A 17,398-nucleotide genomic window follows, 5' to 3' on the forward strand; every position below is an offset into this window, starting at 1 on the left:
ATGGTAGCAAAACAGGACTCTTAGCTAATCTCTTGCCTCTGTCATAGCAAAATCGTCATCTTTCTGATCCTTACTTACTGATCACCAATGGCTCTGCTAATTCTAAAGTGACATATGTAATTTCTCATTAAAACAGCCATTAGTCGAAAACCAACTGTTAAGCTTCTTACCCAGTTTTCAGTTTGACAATAAAAGTGACATATCTGGGGAGAAAGTTCAGCTGCTTTTAAGTTTGGGAGGCAGGGAGAAATGGCAGGAATTTCATATTATAAAATTTGCACAGTTCAAAAGAAAACAAACTTTAAGACACTCTAAAACATATATGCCATCTTGGAAAGTTAGGAATAATAAATTATTCAAATTTTGACAATTCTTAAAAAATTCTTACTTTGAAATATTTGTAGAGTCACAGAAAGTTGCAGAGATAGTGCAGAGAGATCCCATATGCCCTTCACCTAGTTCCCCCCAACAGTTAAATCCTGCATTTTGCATAACTACTGTACAAGATCAAAACCAAGAAATTAACATTGGTACAATGTATATGTGTTTTGCTATATCACTGTTCACTGAACCCAGGGTAGGCAACAAGCAAAGCTGGAAGAAAATGTAAGGAATCGTAGAAACTGCAGACACGTTTATTCTCTCCTGACTGGCATAGCAGCTGTAGCAGCAGACACGCTGTATTCTCTTGTGGTTGACCCAGCAGACACAGCCATAACACGTCCCTAACGTGGCCATAACATGGCTGTAACACAGACATAAGGCAGCCTCCAGGGCTTTTCGGGTATCAGAGCAGAAGTGGCCCACGGCCAGGTGGGTACATCGTGATACGGGTGTGCAGTGCTGTAAGTGATGTCAGCTGTCACATAACCATGTATTTACAAAACGTGGGGCAAGAGTGAGAGGCTGTGGGGCAAGAGAGCCTGACCACCACCATCTTGGCTAATTTGCTCTTTCCCTCCATTGGGACAATGCATAGTTCAGTGTCATTTTATCATGTGTAATTTGTTATGGTGACCGTGGCAACCAGGCTAGAGAACTGTTCACCCCATACGTGTCCTCCGGCTACCCTGTTATGGTCACAACCACTTTTGTTCCCCCATAATCCCCACTTCCTAGCAACAGTCATCTGCTTTCATAATTTTGTCATTTTGGACTGCCGTATAGATAGATTCATATGTTGTTTTTATATTGACTTATTTTCCAACACCATAATACCCTTGAGATCCACCTAATTGTTGCATGCATTTTGCTGAGTGACATTCCATTGTATGGATATACCACAGCTTTTAAAGTTTTTCATGTATTAAGGCACATTTTAGCTGTTTGCAGCTTTTGGCTTTTAAAAATAAAACTGCTATAAACAATCACATACAGGTTTTTGTACAGATGAAAGTTTTTATTCCCCTAGGGTAAATGCCCAGTTGGTGATATATATGGTAATTGTGTTTTTAGCTTTTTAGGAAACTACTTAGCTTTTCCAGAGTGGTGGCACCATTTTGTGTTCCCACCAGTGATGTATGAGAGACTCAGTTCCCCTCATCCTCGCCAATATTTGGTTTTGTTGTTTTATTTTAGCTGTCCTAAAATCTGTGCGGTGACAGCTTATTGCAGTCTTTGCATTTCCCTAATGGCTCATGATGTTAATATCTTGTCATGAACTTATTGCTATCTGTTTACGCTCTTCAGTGAAATGTCTGTCTATATCTTTTGCTCATTTTTAATTGAATCATTTGTTTTTCAAAATGTTGAGTTTTGAGAGTTCTTCATCTATCTCTCTACGATATCCTTCATTGTATATGTTAGTTTGCAGGTATTTTCTCCCTCTCTCTACCTTGTCTTTTCCTCCTCTTAATAGGGCCTCTGGGAGAACAGTTTTTGATGAAGTCTGATTTATTAGTTTTTCTTCTGTGGATTGTGCTTTTGATGTCATGTCTAAGAACTCTTCATGAAGCCCTTGATCCTGAAGATTATCTCCAATGATTTTTTCCTAAAAGTTGTAATAATTTTACATTTAAGGCTGGTATTCATTTTGAGTTTAATTTTATATAAAATTTATATATACATCAAGATTCTTTTTTGTAACCTACTGGTGTTCAGCGTTTTCACCTTAGTCAAGCATCAGGTGGGTGCACTCGGGGCTATTTCTGAGTCTCCATTCTGTTCAGCTAATTTTTATATCTAGCCCTAGCACACAATCTTGATAGCACACAATCTTGATTATTATAGCTCTATAGTTATTCTTGAAATCTGGTAAAGTGATTCCTCTCCCTTTATTATTTTATCCCAAAATTGTTTTGAGTTATTCTACTTATTTTCCTTTCCACATACATTTTAGAATGATCATGCTAAAAAAAAAAAAAAAACTTACTGAAGATTTTAATCTGTGGAGTTGGAGAAGACTCTTGAGAGTCCCTTGGATTGCAAGGAGATCAAAACAGTCAATCCTAAAGGAAAACAATCCTGAATATTCATTGGAAGAACTGATGCTGAAGCCGAAACTCCAGTACTTTGGCCACCTGATGCGAAGAGCTGACTCATTAGAAAAGACCTGATACTGGGAAAGGCTGAAGGCAGGAAGAGAAGGGGACAACAGAAGAAAGATGGTTGCATGGCATCACCAACTCAATGCTATGCTATGCTAAGTCACTTAAGTCGTGTCCAACTCTGTGCGACCCCATAGATGGCAGCCACCAGGCTCCCCCGTCCCTGGGATTCTCCAGGCAAGAACACTGGAGTGGGTTGCCATTTCCTTCTCCAATGCATGAAAGTGAAAAGTGAAAGCGAAGTCGCTCAGTCGTATCCGACTCCTAGCGACCCCATGGACTGCAGCCTACCAGGCTCCTCCGTCCATGGGATTTTCCAGGCAAGAGTACTGGAGTGGGGTGCCATTGCCTTCTCCAACCAACTCAATGGACATGAGTTTAAGCAAGCTCTGAGAGATGGTGAAAGACAGGGAAGCTTGACGTACTACAGTCCATGCAGTTGCAGAGTCAGACACAGCTGAGTGACTGAACAACAACAACTGAAGATTTTGATAGAAGTTACATTGAAACCCTATCTCAATTTTGAGAAAATTGATATCTTTACTGTGTAGACTGTATGACTGTTTATTTAAGGCTTTGGTTTCTTTCACCAGCAGTTTCTAATTTTCAGCATAAAAGTCCAGTACATGTTTTGTTAGATTTACATCCAGAAGTAGAAACACCAGTACTGTTAACTATCAATGATCAAGGTAAAAGTCCTTCCTTCCTTTTTCTTAGTCTTAAGAGGACAGCATTCTGTCTTTCACCAGTAAGTATGATGATAGTTTTTGTGCTGCTGCTGCTGCTGCTGCTAAGTCGCTTCAGTTGTATCTGACTCTGTGCGACCCCATAGATGGCCCCGCACCAGGCTCCGCCATCCTTGGGATTCTCCAGGCAAGAACACTGGAGTGGGTTGCTATTTCCTTCTCCAATGCACTAAAGTGAAAAGTGAAAGTGAGGTCTCTCAGTCCTGTCAGACTCTTAGCGACCCCATTGGACTGCAGCCCACCAGGCTCCTGTGTCCATGGGATTTTCCAGGCAAGAGTACTGGAGTGGGGTGCCGTTGCCTTCTCAGAGTTTATCTGCAGATATTCTTTAAGTTGAGGAAGTTCCCCGCTACTCTTGTTTTTCTGAGAGTTTTAATACCACTGAGTGTTGAATTTTGTCACATGCTTTTTCTGCATCAATTAGTATGATCATTCCATTTTTCTTCTGTAGGTTGTTACTGTAGTGGATTACACTGGTTGATTTTTGAATCCTGAAGCAGACTTGCATTCCTGGAATAAACCGCACTTGGTCCTTCTTTACATATATATAGCTTTCAGTTAAGTTCAGTCACTCAGTCATGTCCGACTCTTTGTGACCCCATGAATCGCAGCACGCCAGGCCTCCCTGTCCATCACCAACTCCCAGGGTTCACTCAAACTCATGTCCATCGAGTTGGTGATGCCACACAGCCATCTCATCCTCTGTCGTCACCTTCTCCTCCTTCCCCCAATCCCTCCCAGCATCAGGGTCTTTTCCAATCCAGCTCTTCGCATGAGGTGGCCAAAGTATTGGAGTTTCAGCTTCAGCCTCAGTCCTTCCAGTGAAGACCCAGGACTGATCTCCCTTAGAATGGACTGGTTGGATCTCCTTGCAGTCCAAGGGACTTTCAAGAGTCCTCTTCAACACCACAGTTCAAAAGCATCAATTCTTCGGTGCTCAGCTTTCTTCACAGTCCAACTCTCACATCCATACATGACCACTGGAAAAACCATAACCTTGACTAGACGAACCTTTGTTGGCAAAGGAATATCTCTGCTTTTGAATATGCTATCTAGGTTGGTCATAACTTTCCTTCCAAGGAGTAAGCATCTTTTAATTTCATGGCTGCAGTCACCATCTGCAGTGATTTTGGAGCCCCCCAAAATAAAGTCTGACACTGTTTCCCCATCTATTTGCCATGAAGTGATGGGACCAGATGCCATGATCTTCGTTTTCTGAATGTTGAGCTTTAACCCAACTTTTCACTCTCACTTTCATCAAGAGGCTTTTTAGTTCCTCTTCACTTTCTGCCATAAGGGTGGTGTCATCTGCATATCTGAGGTTATTGATATTTCTCCTGGTAATCTTGATTCCAGCTTGTGCTTCTTCCAGCCCAGCTTTACATATATATATTTATACGTGCTTAACATTTTGTTAAGGATATTTGCATCTACACTCATGAGGGATATTCAATAGCAGTGTTTTGTTTCTGTATATACTTCAGTTTTGATATCAGACTTCATAAAATGAGTTCAGTTCTCTTCTGTTTTCTGGAAGAGATTGTGTAAAATTCGTGTTTGTTTTTTTATGCTTGGTAGAATTCTCCAGTGAAATCATCTGAAACTGAAGACACTTTTTTTTTAAGTTATGAATTAATTCCATTAGTAGCCATGAAAGTGAAAGTGAAGTCGCTCAGTCATGTCCGACCCTTTGCGACCCCATGGACTGTAGCCTACCAGGGTCCTCCATCCACGGGATTTTCCAGGCAAGAGTGCTGGAGTGGGTTGCCATTTCCTTCTCCAGGGGATCTTCCCAACCCAGGGATCAAACCTAGGTTGAACCCAGGTCTCCCGCATTGCAGGCAGACACGTTACCATTTGAGCCACCAGGGAAGCCTGCTGCTGCTGCTGCTGCTGCTGCTAAGTCACTACAGTCGTGTCTGACTCTACAGTCGTGAACCTGTAGACAGCAGCCCACCAGGCTCCCCCATCCCAGGGATTCTCCAGGCAAGAATCATGTGTTTTGTATTGGTTAAGTGACAGTAATTTGTACCTTTAAAGGAATCAATTTCTTTAAATTATCAGTTTAGTCTGTGTTCAGTTGTTCATAGTTTTATTATCTTTTTGTTGTCAGCAGGATCTGAAGTGATATGCTACACCTTATTCATTTCTGATACTGGAAATTTGTGTCTTCTCTTTTTCTTTGTCAGTCTTGCTAGAGGTTTGTCAATTTTATTGATCTTTTCAAGAAGCAGTTTTTTAAATTGATTTTTCAAGTTGTTTCTGTTTTCAGTTTTGTTCATTCTTTTCTTTATTAGTTTCTTTTCTCTCTTTGCTTTGGGTTTGTTTTGCTCTTCTTTTTCTAGTTTCTTTAGATGTGAGTTTAGATTACTGAATTGAGACTTCTCTTTTCTTCAGTTCAGTTGCTCAGTCGTGTCTGACTCTTTGAGACCCCATGGACTGGAGTGTGCCAGGCTTCCCTGTCCAGCACCAACTCCCAGAGCTTGCTCAAACTCACGTACATTGAGTTGGTGATGCCATCCAACCATCTCATCCTCTGTCGTCCCCTTCTCCTTCTGCCTTCAATCTTTCCCAGCATTGGGATCTTTTCCAATGAGTCAGTTCTTTGCATCATGTGGCCAAAGTATTGGAGCTTCAGCTTCAACATCAGTTCTTCCAATGAATATTCAGGGTTAATTTCCTTTAGGATTGACTGTTTTGATCTCCTTGATGTCCAAGGGACTCTCAAGAGTCTTCTGCAACACTGCAGTTTAAAAGCATCAATTCTTTGGTGCTCAGCCTTCCCTAAGATCCAACTCTCACATCCATACATGACTACTGGAAAAAGCATACCTTTGACTAGACAGAAGTTTGTCAGAAAATAATGTCTTTTGCACAGAGTTGGACATGATTGACACGACTTAGTAGCAGCAGCAGCTTTTTAACATGCTGTTAAAAAGGTTTGTCATAGCTTTTCTTTCAAGGAGCTAGTGTCTTTTAATTTCATGGCTGAAGTCACCATCTGCAGTGATTTTGGAGCCCAAGAAAATAACTCGCACTGTTTCCATTGTTTCCCCATCTATTTGCCATGAAGTGATGGGACCAGATGCCATGATCTTAGTTTTCTGAATGTTGCGCTTTAAGCCAACTTTTTCATCCTCCTCTTTCACTTTCATCAAGAGGCTCTTTAGTTCCTCTTCACTTTCTGCCATAAGGGTGATGTCATCTGCATATCTGAGGTTATTGATATTTCTCCCGGCAGTCTTGATTCCAGCTTGTGCTTCATCCAGCCTGGCATTTTGCATGATGTACTCTGTATATAAGTTAAATAAGCAGAGTGATAGTATACAGCCTTGAGGTACTCCTTTCTGAATTTGAACCAGTCTTTTGTTCCAGATCCAGTTAAACTGTTGCTTCTTGATTTGCATACAGACTTCTCAAGAGGCAGGTCAGGTGGTCTGGTATTCCAATCTCTTGAAGAATTTTCCACAGATTGTTGTGATCTACACAGTCAAAGCTTATGGTGTACCCCTTAATAACATATATATATATATATATATATACACACACACACCCCTTAATAACATATATATATATATATATATATTGGAGAAGGCAATGGCACCCCACTCCAGTAATTTTGCCTAGAAAATCCCATGGACAGAGGAGCCTGGTAGGCTGCAGTCCATGGGGTCGCTAGAGTCGGACACGACTGAGTGACTTCACTTTCACTTTTCACTTTCATGCAATGGAGAAGGAAATGGCAACCCACTCCAGTGTTCTTGCCTGGAGAATCCCAGGGACGGGGAAGCCTGGTGGGCTGCCATCTGTGGGGTTGCACAGAGTCAGACACGACTGAAGTGACTGAAGTGGAATGATTGCAATAGGTTCAGTTAATTTTCATCTCCTTATATAGTTACAAGTAATTCTTTCCTCATGATGAGAACTTAGATTTACTCTCTAAGCAACTTTCAAATATACCCCACAGCAGTGTTAATTGTAGTCAACATGTTGTGCATTACATCCTTAGTACTTATTTATCTTATAACTGTGTACCTTTTGACCTTCTTCCTCCAATTTCTCCTCCCTCCAACTCTGGTAACCACAAGTCTGATTTCTATGAATTTGGTTGTTTTTTGCTTTTTTTTTTTTCCTCTGAGATTCCACATATAAGTGAAGTGATATAGTATTTGTTTTACTCTGACTAATTTCACTTAGTATAATGCCTTCCAGGTCTACTAATCTGATCTATCAGATTTTCCTCTGTAACCAATTCAGGTTTCCTGACATCTTTTGGACAAGAGAATACATAAATCTGACACTCAGTTCATGTGTCTTGTTTAGTTGGACCAGGCACTTCGGTTCAGGATTTCACTGCACCGTGGCTCAGCACAGTTGTACCATTCTGACTTTTGAAAGTACAAGAATTGGAGCTCTGTGTGCCAGAAAGTCTTTGAGAAATTAAGAGAATGGTAGAACCTTTAGAATTAATGAAACTGGGCAACTACCTGTCCTCCTATACTATGCTTCCAAATGGAAAAAAAAATTAAAAAGATGTTTATGGAGAGCACATCTGGGGGGATAGAGAGAGAAAGAAAGAAAATAAGAGTGAATTCAAGATGTTCCATGTGTCCATGACCTTGATATTGAGTTAAAAGCCTCAGAGCAGGATGGAATAAAGTGAACTAACTGTCTTTGGTAAGGGAAAAAATGCCTTTCCCTTTGGGGCACTGGCAGTGTTGCCCAACTGAACTTCCTGCAGTAATAGAAATGGTTTATTTCTGAGCTGTCCTGTGTGGTAGCCACTCGACATACATGACTGTTGAGCAGTTGCAGTGTGGCCAGTGCAATTGGAAAACTGAATTTTCAATTGTATTCAATTTCAAGTAAAGAAATGGAAGAAACATAAATATAAATAGCCACCCATTATTTAAGTTATTTTATCACTATGACAAGTGGGAGTCTTAGGTCATTTACCTAATACCTTTTTCATTTTTTACTACTTTTTTATTATTATTATTGTACCATAGCAATAATATTGAAATGCACCTGCTATAAAGGCATGTGTTTATTCATCCCCTCATGTAGATGTTAACAAAGATCTTCCACAATTCAGGTGGTGTTGGTATCTTATCCATAGTTCATGTATCAATGTATGTTGCTGAAATAGTAACATAAGCATACTGTAGCATAAACATACTTATTATATGTTGTTGTTCCTAGTAAGAGTGTTGAAAAGATTGAGGAAATTATTAGTGACAGCTCCTCAGAAAGTGAGGAAGATGAAGAACAACCTGATCATCGTCAGGAAGCAAATGCAGATTTGCCATCAGAATATTGGCAAATTCAGAAGCTGGTGAAATATTTGAAGGTGAGAGAGAAACCTTTTATACTGTATTTGCAATGTTTATTTTAAATTTTTTCCCAAAAATATATATTCTGCTTTCAAGTTTACTATATATTTCTTTCAAGTAACGGTAGTAACTATCCCTATTATTATTTAAGTGTGCACATGGGAAGGTCTTATTACTCTGAGGATAGTGAGATTTGTCCTCATGGAGCAGTTGGGCTGCCTGGTACCAGCCCTCTCCCCTAGGTGGGGAGAAGGCAGTGGACCATGGCAGCCGTCAGATATTGTGACTTACACCACTGTGTGACTAGCAGGATGGCATGATGGAAAGAGCAAGGGGTTTTGAAGCTGGACTTAGACTGAATTCTAGATTGTGTTGCTAACTATCTGTGACTGTTGAAAAGTATGGTTTGCAGCCTTAATCTTCTTGACCCATGGGGTAAAATTAGTAATATCCACTCTAGGATTATTTTAAGGACTGAGAAAACACAGGTGAAAGATGTGGTGTGGTGTCTGATACGTTGTAGGTACTTAAAATATGTGTTGGTCTGTTTCTGCTACTCTCTTACGTGAGATGCCATGTGTGAAAACATTTTGTAATGATAAATAAATGACCCATATAATATTGTATTTAAGTCCTCAGATAAGGGTGGGGCAAGGAAAACGATTTGCTCAAACCCAGATCAATATTAATTTCTGATGTTGGACAGTGAATCTTGGTAATAGCTAGGCCCTGTCTAAAGTTACCATCCAGAAATCCTTTTGAAAACAACACTCTGACTTACCTCAGCTTGTCCTCCTCCATTTGCTAGGCTTTGCATATTTAAAGAAATTTACATGACTCCTAAATTACTAAAGGGTACTTTTCCTGTACCTTTGAGGTCATCCCAAGCTGACAGCTCAAACAGTCTATATGCATATTTTCATGAATTCAGAAAAGCTCCTCCCTCCCGCCAGGTGAGCAATCTGATAGGTATAAGTAAGCTAAAAAAGTTTTTCCTAAAAGAAAAATATGTCCACTTCCTCTGTTGGCATCATCTCAGCTGCAACTCTAAGCACGTCTCAAAGAATTCTTTTATGTTTTCCTGAATCCTGAGAAAAATTAGTCAAGAAATTGGGAAAATGGGAAATTAGAATTAAAGTTGACAGTTAAAGTTTGATAATCTTCCTGAAGACATGACAGGTTCAAAGGAATCTACTGACATCATGGAGAGCAGGATAAGTTGATTATCTTAGTGATCATTCTACAGTGTTTGTGGTTGTCAAAGCAACACACTGTGCACATGAGATATACCAAGGATTCCCAATGTATCAGGGTCCCCTGTATCAGGCCATGGCCTGTTAGCAACTGGGCACACAGCAGGAGGTGAGTGGCAGGCTAGTGAGTGAAGCTTCATCTGTATTTACAGCCGCTCCCTATCACTTGCATTACCACCTGAGCTACGCCACCCGTCAGGTCAGTGGCAGCACTAGATTCTCATAAGAGTGCAATCCCTACTGTGAACATCGCATGTGAGGCGTGCAATGTTTTCCATGAAACTGGTCCCTGGTGCTAAAAAGGTTGGGGACTGCTGAGATATACAATTATATTTGCCAGTTATCCCTCAATAAAGTTTAGAAAAAGAAAATTCTGGCAGCAGAATCAAAGGTGGAGGTAGACATTTCCAGGCATCAGGACAGGAGCCAGTGAGAGATAAGTGGTCTCAGCCCAGGCGGTCAGCCTCACTTATTGCCGTGCTCCGAATGTGTCCGTGCAGGATGGTGAGTCATTCTTGTAAAAATAAATGGTACATTTATATGCATCATATCCTTTACACAAATCCTATTAGTGGTGTTCTAAGAAATAACAAATTTGTGAAGCAAAATAAGTCATTAAATGTGAAATTTTGACCTGTGATTCTTGTAGCCTTGCTGAACTTGCTGGAAATCTCAACGGTAAGTCATTTAGATGTACTCGGACACTTTTTCAGTGTTTAAAAATTCACTGTATTGTGTATACTGTGTATTACAATTTGTTCTTTGCTAGTAATTTAACAGAAGAAATCCAAAGCGAGGAAGATGTGAATGTACGTTGTGCAACAGTCCATCATGATGCCAGAAACTGATGTAAAATTTGAGTTAGCAAATGATCTGATTATCTAATGATAATTAGCAAACCATTTATCCTCAATGGTTAAATCAGAATCAGGGCAAGCAGATAAAATATTTTCATCATTGGAAAAGAAAATGAGGGTATATGAAGCAAACCCTAATGCCCACCTTGGCTCTGCTTTTGAAAGCTTCTTAACAATTTGACTGCTGTCAATGCAAAATGAAAGAAAAAATTTTTTAATATCGGACATATTTGTACTGAAATAAAAATCAAGACTATTGGATAGGACAATTGATGCTTTGCTTTGTGTATTTTAAAATTGTATTTTAAGAATATCTTATAAATGTTAAATATTTTACTTTTTTCTTTCAACTTTTTAAATGGATTTTATTTACCATTTATTTTGTGTGATATTCCCTCTTCTAGTGTTTACTGTTATCAAATTTCAGGTGGAGATCACTTTTACATGGGATTGTAATATGTATAGTGTTTTTTTTTTTCCTTACAAAAAACCTCTGAAATTTTTAGTATTTCTATCACAAAAAAGACGTGTGGTTTATTACAGAAATAATTTACCATTATAGTCATCCTTACTATTTAGTTGCATGTAAATAAATAAAATTTAGCAACACATATGAAATAACATGATTTCAGGAATTCCTGAGAACTTCTGGGAATTCCAGTTTCTTATTCTGGAATCTGGAAGATTCACATTTGCTGGGAATTTGGAGGCAGTCTTGTGGAGCACAGGCTGACGTTTCGGTCCCACAGTTCTGCCCCCACCTTGGCAGGAGTCTTTGTGCACAAACCACCCAATCAGCACAGTGGCCAGTCCTGCAGGCAGGGCAGCCATGTGCAGACTCTGGAGACCTTCCTGGCCTTTCCTGAATCACAGGGCCACCCATGGCCTCTACGCACAAGGAGTGTGTTATCTGAGGACGCTCTGGCCACAGAGATGTCTGCCACCAACACTTGAGTCAGGCACTGGGGCTTGGACACGGCCTCTGGAAGAAGATTTGGAAGAGCCCTGGTGTTTATGCATAGAATTTGGGTCTGTTAACTTTTTTTCATTAATAAAACGAGATAAAGAGTCCAAACAGCAGAAGCATCAGCCAGGTCAGAAGGCAGAATAATGGAGCAGTTAGAAAGACAACCTTCAATGTCAACAAGTCTTCAACTGAGTTGGGCTTCCACCACCTACTATCTCAGCAGCCTTGGGGGTGCTGGCCATCCTCTGTAAGCTTTGGTCTCCTAATTGTTCCAGATGGCAAGATAAAAGATCTCACCTTTTAGGATTATTATTAGTATTAGGTGAGATCTAACACATCTAAGTGCTTTAGCATGAAGGGCTCAGCCCCTGTTAGCAATGATAAATCTTTCTATTGCACATTATTATTATAAACAACGTAAGGTGGGGATGGTCTTCGGCTTTTGCTTTAAGATTCTGGTAACCAATAAAAGGAAGAAATACAGTGAGTTCATACAGTGAGGGACTCTTTCCATCATAAGGTAAAAACAACCCCCTTGCCAATGAGTGTAACTGATCCTGGTGCTAAGAACAGAAAGAATTTCCTCCTCAAGAGCGTAAGGGGGCAGACAGTGGGTTGGTGGTGCCCCACATCCTCCACAGTATCCTCCCCATGAACACCGCTAAGAGTGTCTCATTATTGAGTCACTAGCTTGCATTTTTCAACTATTTGGGATAAATGCATATAGTGGTGGATCAAAAAGAGATGCACTGTTGCGCTCCCAGAACAGCTCAGGAAAGCGTGTATTGATGAAGTGCTACTCAAACTCACACAAGTTACCCCTCAGTAGTTCATGTGCAAATGTGATACTTTTGGCCAGACAGTAAATGGCTTGAAATTATTATAGTTCCCCACAGGTAAATATTCTTAACATAGCCAATAAAAGAAAAAGTATATCTACAAAAGCTTTCAGGATTTTCAACACAGTTAAATGTTTTTCTGTGGAGACACAAAAGGATATGAAAAATCTATGAAATGCAAATTTGAACGTCTCTAGATAATCTCAAAATAAATAAATCTGATACAGTAATTTACAAAATTATGTAAATTTAGACTTCTTCCAGCAGAGAAATGTTCATGTTGACCTGACTCTTCACTTACCATTTTCCAAGTACAGCAATGTCTGTGATTGTTGAAAAAGTTTTGATGAGTTCATTAATAGCCAAACAAGTAAATTAGTGATACAGCTTAGTATTTATCCAGAGCTATGAGCTCAGATCTTGGCACATGATAAAGGGACTAAGTCTTTAATGATTTGGCTTTGACACACATCCATTTCAACTTGGACATTTTACATCTGTGTATATTCTTTTAATCTGGAGTTTTAGAACACAATTCAATTTTTAAACTAATGGATACATTGCATTTTTATTCCCCAACCTTCCAATGTCTTTCCCCCCACATCACTGGTGACTCTGGGCTTCAATTCTAAATGAAGTAATAAGCTCCTTATTCAGCTACCTTCTGTACTTACCTTCTCACAGCTTGTCTATCTCATTAGCTACAGCTGATTAATCTCATTTCTGAATCTTGCAGGATGTCTTCAAATGAGCACAGGCTTGCCTCTCAATCTTTTGCTCAGGAGGGACAGTGACAAAATGAGGTTCCCAAGGGGCCAGACCATCCTTCACTCTCAGCTCCTTGAGAATAGTGCTGTTCCCTCTGCTGTTGGTGTCATTCTCCACCTTCTCTTGCTCCCCCTTCTCCTCCCTTTCTTGACCCCTTCTCCTTGGAGACGTATTGTTTCCTTGCCACATTTGTATGAATATTATCTTCTCCCCATTCATGGTTGCTTCAAAATCTTGCAACAAAAATATTTTGCTATATGTGAGTATCAGTGATAGGGGGAAACAGTTGCTAAGGTCTATACCCCACACTAACACTAAAAATACAGCAAGTTTTACTCATTTCTAAGTCAGAAATGTATTGGGCACCTTTGTGAGATAGGAGGCAAGTTGGGGGATTTGTTGTGTCTTGGAAATGTGGATTTCTTCATCACAAGTATTCTAATATTGTTAATATAAGTAGGTACTCTTTGGGCTTCCCAGGTGGTATCAGTGGTAAAGAACCCACCTGCCAATGCAAGAGATGTAAGAGATGAGGGTTTGATCCCTGGGTTGGGCAGTTCCTCTGGAGGAGGGCACAGCAACCCACTCCAGGATTCTTTTTTTTTTTTTCTCTAATTTTATTTTATTTTTAAACTTTACATAATTGTATTAGTTTTGCCAAATATCAAAATGAATCCGCCACAGGTATACATGTGCTCCCCATCCCGAACCCTCCTCCCTCCTCCCTCCCCATACCATCCCTCTGGGCCGTCCCAGTGCACCAGCCCCCAGCATCCAGCATCATGCATCGAACCTGGACTGGCAACTCGTTTCCTACATGATATTTTACATGTTTCATTGCCATTCTCCCAAATCTTCCCACCCTCTCCCTCTCCCACAGAGTCCATAAGACTGTTCTATACATCAGTGTCTCTTTTGCTGTCTCGTACACCGGGTTATTGTTACCATCTTTCTAAATTCCATATATATGCGTTAGTATACTGTATTTATGTTTTTCCTTCTGGCTTACTTCACTCTGTATAATAGGCTCCAGTTTCATCCACCTAATTAGAACTGATTCAAATGTATTCTTTTTAATGGCTGAGTAATACTCCATTGTGTATATGTACCACGGCTTTCTTATCCATTCATCTGCTGATGGACATCTAGGTTGCTTCCATGTCTTGGCTATTATAAACAGTGCTGCGATGAACATTGGGGTACACGTGTCTCTTTCCCTTCTGGTTTCCTCAGTGTGTATGCCCAGCAGTGGGGTTGCTGGATCATAAGGCAGTTCTATTTCCAGTTTTTTAAGGAATCTCCACACTGTTCTCCATAGTGGCTGTACTAGTTTGCATTCCCACCAACAGTGTAAAAGGGTTCCCTTTTCTCCACACCCTCTCCAGCATTTATTATTTGTAGACTTTTGGATCGCAGCCATTCTGACTGGTGTGAAATGGTACCTCATAGTGGTTTTGATTTGCATTTCTCTGATAATGAGTGATGTTGAGCATCTTTTCATGTGTTTGTTAGCCATCTGTATGTCTTTTTTGGAGAAATGTCTATTTAGTTCTTTGGCCCATTTTTTGATTGGGTCGTTTATTTTTCTGGAGTTGAGCTGTAGGAGTTGCTTGTATATTTTTGAGATTAGTTGTTTGTCCGTTGCTTCATTTGCTATTATTTTCTCCCATTCTGAAGGCTGTCTTTTCACCTTGCTAATAGTTTCCTTTGATGTGCAGAAGCTTTTAAGGTTAATTAGGTCCCATTTGTTTATTTTTGCTTTTATTTCCAATATTCTGGGAGGTGGGTCATAGAGGATCCTGCTGTGATGTATGTCAGAGAGTGTTTTGCCTATGTTCTCCTCTAGGAGTTTTATAGTTTCTGGTCTTACGTTTAGATCTTTAATCCATTTTGAGTTTATTTTTGTGTATGGTGTTAGAAAGTGGTCCAGTTTCATTCTTTTACAAGTGGTTGACCAGATTTCCCAGCACCACTTGTTAAAGAGATTGTCTTTAATCCATTGTATATTCTTGCCTCCTTTGTCGAAGATAAGGTGTCCATATGTGCGTGGATTTATCTCTGGGCTTTCTATTTTATTCCATTGATCAATATTTCTGTCTTTGTGCCAGTACCATACTGTCTTGATAACTGTGGCTTTGTAGTAGAGCCTGAAGTCAGGTAGGTTGATTCCTCCAGTTCCATTCTTCTTTCTCAAGATCGCTTTGGCTATTCGAGGTTTTTTGTATTTCCATACAAATTGTGAAATTATTTGTTCTAGCTCTGTGAAGAATACTGTTGGTAGCTTGATAGGGATTGCGTTGAATCTATAAATTGCTTTGGGTAGTATACTCATTTTCACTATATTGATTCTTCCAATCCATGAACATGGTATATTTCTCCATCTATTAGTGTCCTCTTTGATTTCTTTCACCAGTGTTTTATAGTTTTCTATATATAGGTCTTTAGTTTCTTTAGGTAGATATATTCCTAAGTATTTTATTCTTTCCGTTGCAATGGTGAATGGAATTGTTTCCTTAATTTCTCTTTCTGTTTTCTCATTATTAGTGTATAGGAATGCAAGGGATTTCTGTGTGTTGATTTTATATCCTGCAACTTTACTGTAGTCATTGATTATTTCTAGTAATTTTCTGGTGGATTCTTTAGGGTTTTCTATGTAGAGGATCATGTCATCTGCAAATAGTGAGAGTTTTACTTCTTCTTTTCCAATTTGGATTCCTTTTATTTCTTTTTCTGCTCTGATTGCTGTGGCCAAAACTTCCAAAACTATGTTGAATAGTAATGGTGAAAGTGGGCACCCTTGTCTTGTTCCTGACTTTAGAGGAAATGCTTTCAATTTTTCACCATTGAGGATAATGTTTGCTGTGGGTTTGTCATATATAGCTTTTATTATGTTGAGGTATGTTCCTTCTATTCCTGCTTTCTGGAGAGTTTTTATCATAAATGGATGTTGAATTTTGTCAAAGGCTTTCTCTGCATCTATTGAGATAATCATATGGTTTTTATTTTTCAATTTGTTAATGTGGTGTATTACATTGATTGATTTGCGGATATTGAAGAATCCTTGCATCCCTGGGATAAAGCCCACTTGATCATGGTGTATGATCTTTTTAATGTGTTGTTGGATTCTGATTGCTAGAATTTTGTTAAGGATTTTTGCATCTATGTTCATCAGTGATATTGGCCTGTAGTTTTCTTTTTTTGTGGGATCTTTGTCAGGTTTTGGTATTAGGGTGATGGTGGCCTCATAGAATGAGTTTGGAAGTTTACCTTCCTCTGCAATTTTCTGGAAGAGTTTGAGCAGGATAGGTGTTAGCTCTTCTCTAAATTTTTGGTAGAATTCAGCTGTGAAGCCGTCTGGACCGGGGCTTTTGTTTGCTGGAAGATTTTTGATTACAGTTTCAATTTCCGTGCTTGTGATGGGTCTGTTAAGATTTTCTATTTCTTCCTGGTCCAGTTTTGGAAAGTTGTACTTTCCTAAGAATTTGTCCATTTCTTCCACGTTGTCCATTTTATTGGCATATAATTGTTGATAGTAGTCTCTTATGATCCTTTGTATTTCTGTGTTGTCTGTTTTGATCTCTCCATTTTCGTTTCTAATTTTGTTGATTTGATTTTTCTCCCTTTGTTTCTTGATGAGTCTGGCTAATGGTTTGTCAATTTTATTTATCCTTTCAAAGAACCAGCTTTTGGTTTTGTTGATTTTTGCTATGGTCTCTTTTGTTTCTTTTGCATTTATTTCTGCTCTAATTTTTAAGATTTCTTTCCTTCTACTAACCCTGGGGTTCTTCATTTCTTCCTTTTCTAGTTGCTTTAGGTGTAGAGTTAGGTTATTTATTTGACTTTTTTCTTGTTTCTTGAGGTGTGCCTGTATTGCTATGAACTTTCCCCTTAGGACTGCTTTTACCGTGTCCCACAGGTTTTGGGTTGTTGTGTTTTCATTTTCATTCGTTTCTATGCAAATTTTGATTTCTTTTTGGATTTCTTCTGTGATTTGTTGGTTATTCAGCAGTGTGTTGTTCAGCCTCCATATGTTGGAATTTTTAATAGTTTTTCTCCTGTAATTGAGATCTAATCTTACTGCATTGTGGT

At 39.3% G+C, this 17,398-nt stretch overlaps 1 protein-coding gene across 8 annotated transcripts in view; it reads left to right on the top strand.

Annotated features, from left to right (window-relative positions):
• Positions 1-17,398, top strand: part of ODAD2 (outer dynein arm docking complex subunit 2) — a 177,501-nt gene that overhangs the window by 39,882 nt on the left and 120,221 nt on the right. For 7 of the 8 annotated variants that reach the window (XM_025000641.2, XM_025000638.2, XM_025000639.2 and 4 more), the window contains one exon: positions 8,495-8,642. The exons of the other annotated variant lie outside the window; for it this stretch is intronic. In XM_025000641.2, the coding sequence (XP_024856409.1) occupies positions 8,495-8,642 (148 nt within the window). The remainder of the gene's footprint in view (positions 1-8,494; positions 8,643-17,398) is intronic. 8 annotated transcript variants of the gene reach the window in all.

The sequence above is a fragment of the Bos taurus genome, chromosome 13 (assembly GCF_002263795.3).
Source record: "Bos taurus isolate L1 Dominette 01449 registration number 42190680 breed Hereford chromosome 13, ARS-UCD2.0, whole genome shotgun sequence".
Classification (NCBI taxonomy): Eukaryota; Metazoa; Chordata; class Mammalia; order Artiodactyla; family Bovidae; genus Bos; species Bos taurus.